We start from the raw sequence: 13,595 nt of genomic DNA, 5'->3' as shown, positions 1-13,595 counted from the left end.
GCCGTTCTTTTCACTTCCACAGTTCTGGTATAGAGCTGGTGAACGCAGCAGCCCTTCTTCTCCTCTTCCTGCTCAACCTGCTGCTGGTCGGACGTCAGGAGAAGCTGAAGAGGAGTGAGATGGTCCATCGCCTTAAGGGCATCATCACACAGCTCAGCGGTGAGTCAGACCCGATGACTCACCACTGGAGATACAGAAGAATTATGGCATTTATGCTTCCCGTCATATGCTGTCAGATTCTGCATCATAGGTCCACAGTATTGCAGTCACTGAGGTTAATCCTTCAGGAATCAAACGCAACAGTTACATAACAAACTGCCAATTGTAACCACATTTTAGATAGTGTTTTTGGCTTGGATCGGTGAGGTGTTTTTAACAAGTTTAGAACTGATTCAGAATCAGGTTTCAGTGCATCCCTACACTGACAAGATGACCTACTCAAGTATCAATATATGGTTCTGAACGACAAGCCGTTTTCTTGGGAGTAACTTTTATGGCAGCAAATGTCAACACCCAGCCTGGCCCTGGTCCTCATGTATGCATGTGTTCTGTGTAGTAGCTTACCCATGTTGCTGACTGTAAAATTCAGTATCAACTCAAAGAATGTCTTGGGTCAGTTTGCCAGTGTGGTATCAGAGCTGACTGCATCCTCACTATCTCTGCCTGTTTCTCCAGACTATCTGTCAGGGTGTGTGGGTGAAGTGCGGTGGTCTTCATCTCTTTACCCTGACCTGTACACACCCTCGTCCCCATCGTGGTCCCTTCACTGGACCTACCGTGACTCCCAGCTGATTAACCTGCCTGTTAGTCTACTGGTGGAAGGAGACATCATCGCTCTAAGACCTGGCCAAGAAGCGTTCGCATCCCTCAGAGGAATTAAGGTGAGTCTGTGTGTAGATACACATACAGAGCATGTACCTTCACACTTGTTTCTCTGGTGTACGCTTAGTTAAGACATGCAGAGGAGGAAAATATGCAGTTTTGTTCATTCATTGAACTGGATTCCACCACAACTACTCACAAGCTCCCTCATCAGGCACAACATTAAACTAATACAACACAGTTTGTTGAGTGAAGCTTGATTTTTAGGTATAAATCCTTATCAGTGTTTGCCATTTAATTAAAAGACCTTAGACACACTACAGTTCTGTTGCTGTTTGTTTGCTAGTAACTGCACGACTGTATTATATTGTTATGTAGTGACTTCCTGTAGTCTTGTTGCCACTATGAGGTAGCCAGGCAAAGACATAGTCCAGCACATGACCTTCCATAAAACCACAATTTGTCATTTTTCCACGTCAGCTTTTGTACAGGTTAAACAAACAAGACATAATGTTTTGGTTAATGAGCTTTAGAGGTGCTGCTAGGTGGAATTTTGTTATCAGCGGACAGAGCTAGACCAGCTGTTTCCTGTCTTTATTCTAAGCTAACCATCTCCTCATTGTAGCTTCATATTAAACAGTCAGATGAGAAGATTGATACTGCTAAGTATTTCCTGTAATGGAAGTGATATCTACTCATGTAAAGCTTAATTGTTTGACCAGCTATCATTTTTTTTCTTTCTCAGGATGATGAACACATTGTGTTGGAGCCAGGAGATTTATTCCCCCCGTTCTCCCCTCCTCCTTCCCCACGGGCCAATGAGAAGAGAGGACCCCAGAGCCCCCAGCAGCATCGTCTCTTCAGAGTGGTGCGAACTCCGGTTCTGGACGCAGTCAGGTGGGCAACTTGCTCATTTTTTTTTCCTTCTTGTGCGCCTTAGGCACTAGTCCATGTCACCTGTACCACAGACCACCTGCAACAGCTCCATATGAGGAAGAGAGAAAAACATAGTATTTAACTTTTTATAAAACTTATGTTTTTGACCCTTGTGTTTTTTTTTTTTTTCTAACAGGAACAGTTTGGAGATGGCGCGGTCTCGACCAATCACGGTGCTAGACAATGAGAGGTTTACAGTACAGTCAGTCATCACCAAGCTCGTCTGTCCTGTTGTACTGGTGAGCGATTAATACTGAGTTACTAAATAGTTTCTGCAATGTATTTGGAATGACTTGTTGTCTACTTGACATGTGCCACCTTTTGCCTCATTGGTATCATTCTGATCTGTGTCTTCAGGTGGCGTTCCTGCTAGTAAACACCATCCGCTATTTTTGTGATGCACCCAGCCTCACCCCAACCTGCTATAATTTCTTTCAACTTCAGGTAACATCATTCAGCTAATGTGCAGCTAACAAAGACTGGCGTTTATTTTCCTGGTTTTATATTAGTAATGTGTATGAATACAGTCAGCCAGCTTATATTTGAATTATAATCAGTTGAGAAGCAACTGATCAGTCACACTTTTCCATTATATGTTGGTATTGAACACACTGGATTGATGATCATTTAAAAGAGAAGGGGGATGAGATGACAGGACAGTGATGGAAGTTTGTGAACTTGTATTTGCAGGTGATGGGTGCTCTGCCCATCTTGCCCCTGCTCTTCCCTGTCATGTGGGTGCTGGTGAATGCCTTCGGAGAAGCCAGAGTCCTCGCTGAGTTCAGCCGTGCATCACCAGCTGGCCTGGTGAGGAACACACACACACACACATACACACACAGTTCTAACAGTGTGTTGTGCAGTGGCAGACAGCTCTAGTCACTAACACAGAGGATTGTGTTCTATGTTATTAATGATATAAAGACACACTCTGGAGGGTTAGACTGATATATTGGTTTAGTTTTGAATGAAGGGTCAAGACCAGGAGTCAGTATTTCCTCCTGTGATATGTTACAACACGGTGTGGCTGAATACATACACATGAGTTTATTACACAGGTTGTGTATAGGAAGGTTTAAAGCTGCAGCATCATGGCTCAGACGCAGCTCTGTGAAGACTTAGCTGGTGTTTTATTGTGAACTGTGAACTTTTTTTTTTTTCCTTTTTGAATGGGAGATGAAGAAATCAGGGTGGATAATTAAACTTAAGGTAACGTAAGGATTATTTCCATTAGAGCAATAAACCAACAATTCATTCTTAAACCAAATCTATTATTCGTATATGCCTCATTAAATTAGGAATAAATACTCTTTAACAATTACTTTGCTGTGGTAATGATGACTTATGACTCTTCATGATTTCTTAATTGAATGTATATATATAACATTCACAAGTCAAACAATAATAGTCATGCTTTACTGATGTGAGCATATCCTGTGCAAGATGCACAAAGATAGTGAAGCTGTGTGGGGAAATAAAGCAGCACAGCTCACATAACCAGTCATAACCAGTCTAACCGATCTGTGTGACCACACCGAAGCCTGATGAGATGCATCTGAAGCTTGTGATGAACACCAGCAGTGATCAGATCAGACATACAGATTAATGAGGACGTACATGGACAGAAACATATTTGTCTTAGTTTTGGCTCTGTACTGCAGCACATTGGTTTTGAAATGAACAATGACGATGAGTTTAAAAAGCTGACTTTTGTCTTTATTCTCTGATCAGTGTAGGATTGTAACCCTTTTTTATACATAGCACACAACAGGACAGTGATCCTGGTGCATATCCAGATGTTTTGAACTGGTCAAATCAGTCATCTGACCTTCATTCATTTCAACATGCATTTCAATTACAGGCAAAAAGAGTCTAAAACAAGTGAAGTTGGAATGTAAAACAAGCCTGATGGTGCTTTTCATGTGGCTAGCATTGCTCCCATTTGTTTTTGGCAAGGATGGAGGATTGTATTTACAGAATGGGATGTTATCGCTCACTCCAGCATCATTTTGAGGAGACTTCAGTTACTCATGAGACACAGCGACTTTTTGGTTTATTTTTTTTAATTTAGAGTATGACGAGGAAGGGAGGACAAATATTTGGATCCTCATTTTTTCCCATCAGTTTCTGGGTCACGGGCTGGAAGACAGAGGAGGGAAGCAGTTTCTGTTCAACCAATATGGAGGTGAACACGCTCAGTCATTGCCTGTGGTTTTAACTGTGTGTTGCTGCTAGTCTGCTCTTATCTGCAGCCTTCTTTTCAAAAGCTGTGGGTTTGATTACAGAGCCAAAACAACGAAAAACATGTTGCATCTTCAGTTTGAGTAGAGGTTTGTGTTCCATGTTACAGATGCTGCTTCAGAAGGGTTTCAGTGTTGGCACCTTCAGTTCAGATACATCAGTAAAGACCCTCATAAACCTGTATCAGTCTAACCCTAATGTACACACACACACACACACACACACACACACACACACACGCACAGAGGAGACTCAGCGAGGGCCTCCCTCTGTGTTTTAACTAGACTCTTCTCTTGCCCCAGCTTGCTAAGTTCTCTGAGGACACTCTAAGCAGCTACACGGAAGTGGTTTCCTCCCAGGTATAACCTCTCGCTGTCTCGCTCGCCCCCCCCCCCTTCCCCACCTTCCCCTCCTCCACACGCTTGGCTCCCAAATTCACCTGAACCCTCCTGTCTTCACTCGCTCACTGTCCTCGCCCTTTGCAAGTCCCTCTGTGGAACCCCCCCCACCTCCGTACACAGCTCTCGCTACCTCCACTGCCTCACCCTCACATTTACATCTTTTGATTTCTTCACTATGGAAATCTTCACGGACGTCTTTTTGATTCAGATCACCTCTCTGATTCTCCGTGTGTTCACTACCTTTCTTTCTGTCTTTTTTTTAATTTAATAAAAGGGCTTTCAGTTATTTATTCATCTTGCACGACGTGTTTTCTGTTCTTTGGTTGTTTTTTTTTGGTCACTCTTCATCTGTGGATTATCAGTCAACACGTCTTGACCGAGCACCTCTGGATGTAAGTCCTTCAGTCATCTTTGACATGTTCTCTCACCAGCTTCTTTTTAAGATCATTTTCTCACCTTCATGGATACAACTTCTCTTCCTATGACCTCTCACAGCTCCTGATCAAACCCAATCATTGTCCCTCTCTGTTGCTGGGCTGTAGTACTCAAAGGAAAAAACCAAAGGAAATCAGTAGATTACCACCGATCCGTCTCTCTGAAACCATCAGTGTTTTGTCTCTCTTTGGCTATAGATGAATAAGTGTTGGATACAGGAATAGGTGATCCTGAGAGGGACTTTCACTTGAATCTGTGCCTGACCTTCCACCTCTGCTTGTCTGCCTGCACTGCATGACTGGAAATCAGCCAGACTCTGGCCTTATGCTGATAATCCTCTAGGTTTTCCTCTCCTTGTGTCCTGTCTCCTTTGGAATTACCATGAAAATATTTTTGTCTTGGTCACAGCAAATCTGAATTTGGCAGCAGAAGTTTTGAGATGCTAGTATTAAGTATGTGGGATTTGAATAAAGTTTACCTGTTTAAAAGTTAGTCCCTGGTTGCCATTCTGACTGTCAATCATATCCAGCGGGCTCCTGGTTGGTTCCTTATTTTCTCCACTTTTCCATTTTGCCATTTTCCAATAAGAGAGGTTTCTACCATTGAGATACAATAACAAACAGTAACGTTGAAGCACCTGAATGCATCGTTTCCTGTGAATACTTCGAGTGAGCGTAGGTCATTTTAACTCTGCTGCTAACAATGAGAGCCACTGTATAGAAAGGTAATTACTGAATGTATAAACATAAAACGGCAATTGAAGACAAAATTCTGACCATGAACGGTATCAAAAATGAGATTTAAAATAATGAAAATCTGAAGGATTAAAACGTTGTCACTTGAAGTGAAGGGTATTGCTGTGTAAGGATTTGCATTGATGATTTTGGCTGGTGTAGAGATGTGGATGGCATCATCATGTACGTGCAGATGTTCACTCTGGATGGTTCTTTTTTTTTAAAGAGAGGAGTCAAGGAGAGGAATCTGAGCAGAATGTTTAGGAACGTTTCCCTCAGCAAGTCATGATTGTTTGCAGTTTGTTCCCCCTGCTGAGTCATCATGGATTCCATCCTAAAGAATCAAAATCTGCATGGATGTGTTTTTGGATCACTTGCTGCACCTCGCACTAGGCTTCACCTTGTGCCATTAGCATTGTTGTATAGAAGCTTTGCCCCTTTTTTTTCTTTCTTTCTAGACCAATCACAAAGCTGACGCAGATGTAATTATATGTTTTAGAGCTGGTGTGGGTCTTTTAGGCTGAGTTGTTCACTCAGTTTGCTTTTTCTTTGTTATTGAAAGCTACAAATTATCAGTCTCAATGGCTGTATCACTTAATTTATATTACTCATATACTTTAGAATTTAATTTTAATAATTTGTATGCATTGAGACATGTCCATATTAGTATGTAGTAGAAAACAGTTTTCTAACTTAATGTGTGTGTGTGTGTGTGTGTGTGTGTGTGTGTTTGCGTGTGTAGGAGATGCTGCGTTGTGTGTGGAGACACTTTGTTGGCGTCCTGAAGGGAGAGTCTCAGACACTCTGCTATACCTCCAGCCTTTTACACACTCTGGGATCTGTCACTGTAAGTACTGTAGGGATAAACAATGTGGGGAAAATCTTATTTTATTTATTTATTTATTTTTACCAATATTGTAATTGAAACTGCGATTGTTTCTCCAAACTAAACTCCAGACACTAATACTCCTGTATTGATGGCCTCATAATCATAAGCATGTTGTTCCTCCACGAAGAGAATCTGATAAAATGTGTCAGTTTCTTGTTTTTGAGTTCCTGTCCGAGTGCTTTTTTTCCCAAGTCAGTTATTCAGTAAAGTGAACTGCTATGTAAACTTACTGTAACTGGTTTTCTATAGAAAATGTACCAGTTCAGCTCATATTTAGATTTATATAATACTCTTAAGATTCTTACCTTCACAAGTTTACTTTACTTACATATTCAATTCAAAAGTGGCATTATATCAGTGAGCTATAAATGTCTCCTTTATGGTTTCATCAACAAATGTCTGATAAGTCTGATAATAGTGACTGTTAGCTTAAGCTTAAAGGATCAGTTCACCCAAACCACAAAAAACAAAAGACAAAACCCTAATAAAACAAACACAAACAAACACAAACAAACATATTCTCTCACTTCCCTCCAGTAGCCTCTAGACATGTGGATAGTTTTGGTTTTGAGATATCGGTTTGTGGAATTTCTTCTTTCATCCCAATATAGTGGAGCTGGAATTTTATTTATACCATCTTATACCTTAAAACATGTACCAGCTACATCTCTTTCTAGAGATGTCTCTGTTATTCTAGTTATTCTAGATAATGAATAAATCTTCTGAATAAATGAATAAATCCAAATCAAAATTTTATTCACATTTATTGTATTATACCTTTGAACCGCTGCCCTTTTAATGCTATTGTTTGCAACTTGATTCATGTTGTAATGTCGTGTTAGCAACTTCACCCACAAACAATACAGCCTCAGCAATCCTCAGTTATTGTAGCACTGTCCTTCACTACCTGTGTGTGTGTGTGTGTGTGTGTGTAGGTGCTGTGTTGTGTGGATAAACAGGGTATCCTGTCGTGGCCAAACCCCAGTCCAGAGACGGTGCTGTTCTTCAGTGGACGGGTGGAACCACCTCACAATAGTCAGGATGATCTGAGAGACGACCTGTCTGTCAACTCCTACTGCAGAATGGAGACCGACGATGATCGGGATGAGGTGTGTGTGTGTGTGTATGAGTGTGTTCAGTCTGGCTTTAATAATGGTTAGGTAGATTGGTCTTGTGGTCCAGCACATGTGTCCGGAGTGAAATATTTTCACATCTATTGGAAGGCATTTATGCTCCACGGAGAATAAATCCCCATGTCTTCACTGAACCTCTGCTACCAACATAATTTCCACCAGCCCAACACTTTATGACAAGAAACCTCATAACACACATTTCTCTCAGCTTCATGTGTGCTCAATAATATAAGTAACATAGTATGTTAACATGCCAGTGTTTTAAATGGATACATACACTCTTTCACTATTCATTTGCATGCATGACTTTGGGTCCAATCTAGTGTGTGTGATGGTTTTAGGAGCGCCCACCTTCTGCTCTATACTTAAAATTTAGCTAGGAACAATAAGCCTGAATAATTTTGTATTTATCTTCTCAAAGACTTTTTTCTCTGGACTTTTTGCTTGTATGAGTGTTCCAAGTTGGATTCAACACACTCTCTTAACTGCCTGAACTTGTAGTAAATCACTAGTTTCAGCCTGATGAATGTCACCTGTTCATTCACTGTGCATTCGCTAGATTTCATCATTAGCATTATAGTGACTTCTCTGATTGTAGGCAAGTTTCATTTAATTAGAAAATATGAATCCAGCTGCTAATGATGTGTCATTAGAGCAGCGTTGTACTGTGACAGAAACAAGGAGGGAATGCTTTGACATGAGGTTAGATGCTAACTAAATGTCTAACTGACTAATATTAGAGGGGGTCATGTTTTTCCCGCCCATTTGGTGTTAGTTTGCTTTTTAGCACTGGTGCTAGTATTTAAACAGACACTTACAGTTTGAAAAAAGCAAATGGTGTTGACAGTGTCTTTGTAGAAACTGACTGGGATTCATCTCAGTTTTGTATCCATCTGACTGGTTTCCACTGCTGTCCAGGCGCAGGAGGTGGAGGCTCTGCTCTGTCTACCAGCAGAGTCCTCTAACCAGCTGGGGGAGGGGCCCGAACCCAGCGAGACATCACACGACACCGCTCGCTCCAGTGACACACTCCGACTCGTGCGCTCCTGCCAGCCCGTACACACTCGCACCAAACACCACTCTGGATCCAACGTGAGCTTCAGCCACGACACCGAGGGAGGCGAGGATGACCAGGCCCAGGTAAACACCGGAACTTCTTAAGTGTACAAAATAGTATGTAAGGGAATATATCATCTACGTTGATATGATGTCACGATTCATGCTGCGTTGTGATGTTGTTTGTCTTCTCATTTCTGTCCCGTTTGTCTCCAGGACTTTGCGATGGGCTGCCCGGAGGCGGAGGCTGACGACTTTGTGTGCGACTACCACCTGGAGATGCTGAGCCTGTCACAGGACCAGCAGAACCCAGCCAGCATCCAGTTCGATGACCTCTCCTGGCAGTGCCACCTGCCCTCCCTTAAGCCGCTGGGCCTCAACATCATGCTGAACCTCTGCAACGCCAGCGTCACCCAGCAGCTCTGTCGCTTCTCCGACCACTTGTCCAACCTGGCGCTGCAGGAGAGCCACGGCACCGTGCTGCCCGTCTACGTCCCCTGGGGGCTCTGCGAGCTCTCCAGGCTCATAGGTGAGTGAAGCGTGATGGAAACAGCAGTGTTATTACATTTAGTTGGGTTTGATAGGTTATGTGAGGACACAGTAATCAGATGGATCTTATTCAGACGGTTTGGCGCTGTGATTTAGAGTTTCCTTCAGAGGGAAAAGCTGATCTGACTGTCATCTCTCACACAGCATGAATTATGGATTAAGGCACATTTTACCTCAGAAGAAAGATTTTAAATGATCTGCACTCCACATGGTTTTGATGATATATTAAGGCCACAAGTTTTTTGCTATGTTGCATTTATGGACTGGAGAGGTTGTAGTTCACCCAGCAAAACAGCAAGGCAATCATTTCTAATAATCAATGTCACATGAGAGGAGATATTCTCTTCAATGGTCAAAAAGGAAATAAATGGAAGGACTTTACTCTGATTTCCTGTGTAAAATTAGTTTTTAACCTAAAATGTATGTCATGTTTACCCACAGTGCACAGTGATGATACAGTGGGATTACTGTCCCATAATGTGTTCAAGGATAAAGCTGGCTTCTTATTGACAACAAATCTCAGGAAATATTTAAAAACTGCTCACAAATATATTGTTTAATTTTTAAAAAGGTTCAGTCATTTCCTAAAACAGCTGGTCACTGTAGTTTTTATCAAACATCACTCAAACAGGAGGAAATGATGCATTTGTTGAGGACTGTTTTCAGCAACGGATTAATCCACATTTGGTGCTCTAGTGAGTTTTTCTGCCAGCAGGATGGTTAGTGTGCATGTGTGATTAAATCAAAATAAACTACAGTGTGTGTGTGTGTGTGTGTGTTCAGGGTAATAAAGGAACATGTCACCCAGTGCAACAGTGTGGATCATTGATGTGTTTTTAGATTAATTTCAATGGAGCTCTACAGCACAGAGGAATAAGATATATCAGGCTATTTGTTGCTTTGGCTCACCTCAAAAGCAGTTACACACACTAAAAGTGACAGATGTACTGCATCTGTGTGAACAATCAAATAACTTTAGAGAGACGTCTACACACCTTGACACATCTGGCCAATCACTGTGTAATGTGGGTGTGATTGTTGGTTTTGGAAAGTCATAAAAATCAGAGGACGCAGCCCAGTAAAGGAGGTTTCAGAGGCTGTTAGACAATCCATCAATCACTGTCCCACAATCCAAACACAAGGCTGATAGATGTGGTACACGTTCAGCTAAAGAGGTGCATTACTTAACAACTGAACTCTATTTTGTTTGTGTGCATACAAATAGGTTTTCAGGGCTGGATTAAGTGTCTTATGTGTGTGTGTGTGTGTGTGTGTGTGTCAGGGTTCACTCCTGGTGCGAGGGAGCTGTTTAAACAGGAGAACCACTTGGCTCTGTACCAGCTGCCATCTGGAGAGAAGACCAAGGAGCTGTCTTCCCGCCGCCTGCATTACTTCATCAAACGCCAGCCTCCCATCTCCCACCTCATCTCCCTGTTCGTACGAGACTCCTCCTCCAGTGAGTTGGCACCAGCTTATCTTTTTCTATCAATCTACTGGTGTGTTTTTGTTTTACTTTAAAGTTTTTAATGAAATAACAGGAACTAACACATTTTTTTTCTTTTATGTATTTGTTGCATTTTACTGTTAGTTGTCCACCTTCTCCCTTTGCCGAAATATCTAACTTAAAACAGGTATTTGTTTTTGTTTTTTGATGCCTGCTAATGTGATTCACTCTTATCTGTGATGACCTCTGACCTCTCTGTTGTAGATAACGTCCAGATGCTGTCACACGGCTCGGCCGACCTCATCCTGGAGGCATGCACTGACTTCTGGGATGGAACTGATATTTATCCTCTCTCAGGCTCAGACAGGTGCAGCATCTCTCCCACTTTGATTCTTTATGTCTGACTGTAGATTCACAGCAAAGATTCACAGTTTGTACTCTCAGCATCCATATTTCTAGCAGTTTCTCCATGTGAAACTCTTTTTCTTTCTTTCTTCTTGTGTTATAGAAAGAAGGTTCTGGACTTCTACCAGCGTGCCTGTCTGTCAGGTTACTGCTCAGCGTTCGCCTACAAACCCATGCAAGTGTCACTGTCCAGCCAACTGAATGGGAAGTGTGTGGAGCTGACCCACGGTCCCTGCCTCTTCTCTGGGTTGGAGCTACCCTCCACCACCCCCATCAAACACAACTCCTGCAGGAACAGCTGGAGCTCAGACGGTACACATAAAACACAGAGCAGCGGATAGTTAAAATAAAAATGCAGTAATAGTACAACTCATTTTCCCTTCTCTTTTCCTTCCGCTGTCCCTCCCTGTCATGGTGTGCAGAGGGTATAGGTGAGGGTGTGGAGCGTGAGGACTGCGTGCAGGCCCTGAGCGGGCAGATCTTCATGGGCATGGTGTCGTCCCAGTTCCAGGCCAGGCTGGACACAGTCCGGCTCATCGATGCCCTGGTCACCGCCTGCATCCGCTTTGTTTACTTTTCCATGGAAGATGAACTCCGCAGCAAGGTGAATACACACAAACTCATGTTTGATTTGATAATATCCAGTAGGTGATCTGGGTATGGTACTCTTTGTTCAGGACAAGAAATTATTTATTTTATTTATTATTTATAAACGGTTGGTTTTTCCACCATTTGCCACAGTAAATGTTTTTTTCCCAGCATGCAGTTATTTCCAGTTAACAGTGGGTGATGTAAAAATCATCTGTAGCACATATTAAGACAAGCAAATACATGAAAAATATGTGCATGAAGAAAATGTAAAATATAAGATATATATATATATATATATATATAGTGGAAAATTCTACAAACTTTTAAAAGCAGAGTCCTGTGTATGAGAATACTTGTTTATGTGTGTGTGCAGGTTTTTGCAGAGAAGATGGGTTTAGAGACAGGCTGGAACTGTCACATCTCTCTGACTCCAAACGGAGACAGTCCCTGTGATGGAGCTCCATCCAGCCCCAGTCACGGCTCCCTCCATGAAGACCTAAACCAGGGTACCTTACCACTTCTAAGATGTGTGCTGATGTCTGGTGTTTTGAGTTATAGAGAGTTTCTCTAACAGCTCCCTTCATATGTGACACAGACTCTCGGGATGAAGCAGAAGGTCCGCTGCTGCCAGAGGAGGAAGCCCACTCTGACCTGGCCAGTTTCCAGCCCACAGACAGCGACGTGCCCAGCTTTCTTGAGGACTGTAACAGGGTAACTATACTTTTATTAAAACCAGTGAAGCTACTGCTCAGTTCTCCCTCACCCCCAACAAAACACTTTCATTTCTCTGTCTTTTGCTTTCTTAACCAGCAGTATTGCTTCCTTTTGAACTATTTTTGACTTGCAGCTCAGTTTGTGTTTTAAAATGTTGTTCTTGCTGTTTCCTTGTCTTGGAATTTCCCTTTTTAAGTGTTCACATTTTCATTTGTCTTCTAAAGAACTTTGTCACACCAGAAATAGACTAAAACAGGTTAACACAGGATATAATAATACTGACTGCAATTACACTTACAGCATAAGCAATAGTACTACAGTACTAATAATTAGTACTAGTAATAACTAGTATTAAATTACAAGTTACTACATTCCATTGTTTCATTTCACACATGGAACCATTGTAATGTCTATGGACTGTCTCTGAGTCATTCCATAGATGGAGAGAAGCTGGATTCAGACAGCAATGACCATGTGTACAATGAAAAATAAAATATACACACACACATTCAAGACATAAACATTAGTCAGCTGTATTAAACAGTCCTGAGGTTTCCAGGCTGTCCATTCATTTAGATGAGAAATGCATTCCATCTATCTAAACCACTTTACATTTTGAACTTGAATTGTTTAATTCAGTCTTTTTTTACTGTTCCTGCTCTCTGTCAGGCCAAGCTACCTCGTGGTATCCACCAGGTTCGTCCTCATTTGAAGAACATTGATAATGTGCCTCTTTTGGTGCCACTCTTCACAGACTGCACCCCTGACAGTGAGTCTTCTCTGTGTGTTTTATATATTAAGTGACCAAAATTTCATATGTGTAATTCTATTCAGCTGTTAATCAATCAGTTTCTGTCTTGGATGTACTCAGTGATTCTTGGTTGTTGTAACAATAAAATTGACACTTTTTTTTTTAACTTTGCAGCGATGTGTGAGATGATGAAGATCATGCAGGAGAACAGGGAGGTTACATGCTGTCTGGGAAGCTCTGCCAATTTCCGAAACAGCCGCCTGTTCCTGCAGAGTGACGTCAGGTACACACACACACACACACACACACACACACACACACACACACACACACACACACACCCCTACCTCTGTAATGTTTTATGATAGATCAAAATCCCATAGTCACAAGTCACAAGGGTTGAATGTATCTTCCAGAATTGGATTGTTAGCAGTGTGGGGAAGCGTTATAGTATCAATATTCCTGCATGCATGTGTTGAATCCTCCTGAATTGT

The 13,595-nt window shown here is 41.9% G+C and overlaps 1 protein-coding gene across 2 annotated transcripts in view; it reads left to right on the top strand.

The window, feature by feature from the left end:
- tmem94 (transmembrane protein 94) overlaps positions 1–13,595 on the top strand; it is a 33,161-nt gene that overhangs the window by 11,754 nt on the left and 7,812 nt on the right. The window contains exons 5-23 of one of the 2 annotated variants that reach the window (XM_067575534.1): positions 23–159; positions 676–881; positions 1,568–1,719; positions 1,895–1,997; positions 2,116–2,202; positions 2,449–2,565; positions 4,302–4,358; positions 6,312–6,416; positions 7,394–7,567; positions 8,510–8,731; positions 8,864–9,176; positions 10,479–10,652; positions 10,905–11,007; positions 11,149–11,357; positions 11,468–11,649; positions 12,010–12,142; positions 12,232–12,347; positions 13,020–13,119; positions 13,276–13,384. In XM_067575534.1, coding sequence (XP_067431635.1) covers positions 23–159; positions 676–881; positions 1,568–1,719; positions 1,895–1,997; positions 2,116–2,202; positions 2,449–2,565; positions 4,302–4,358; positions 6,312–6,416; positions 7,394–7,567; positions 8,510–8,731; positions 8,864–9,176; positions 10,479–10,652; positions 10,905–11,007; positions 11,149–11,357; positions 11,468–11,649; positions 12,010–12,142; positions 12,232–12,347; positions 13,020–13,119; positions 13,276–13,384 — 2,799 coding nt within the window. The remainder of the gene's footprint in view (positions 1–22; positions 160–675; positions 882–1,567; positions 1,720–1,894; positions 1,998–2,115; positions 2,203–2,448; positions 2,566–4,301; positions 4,359–6,311; positions 6,417–7,393; positions 7,568–8,509; positions 8,732–8,863; positions 9,177–10,478; positions 10,653–10,904; positions 11,008–11,148; positions 11,358–11,467; positions 11,650–12,009; positions 12,143–12,231; positions 12,348–13,019; positions 13,120–13,275; positions 13,385–13,595) is intronic. The other variant, XM_067575535.1, reaches the window with a different exon arrangement.

Source organism: Thunnus thynnus, chromosome 20, assembly GCF_963924715.1.
Source record: "Thunnus thynnus chromosome 20, fThuThy2.1, whole genome shotgun sequence".
Classification (NCBI taxonomy): domain Eukaryota; kingdom Metazoa; phylum Chordata; class Actinopteri; order Scombriformes; family Scombridae; genus Thunnus; species Thunnus thynnus.
The sequence above is the reverse complement of the archived record's forward strand: the minus strand, read 5'-3'. Positions and strand labels throughout refer to the sequence as shown.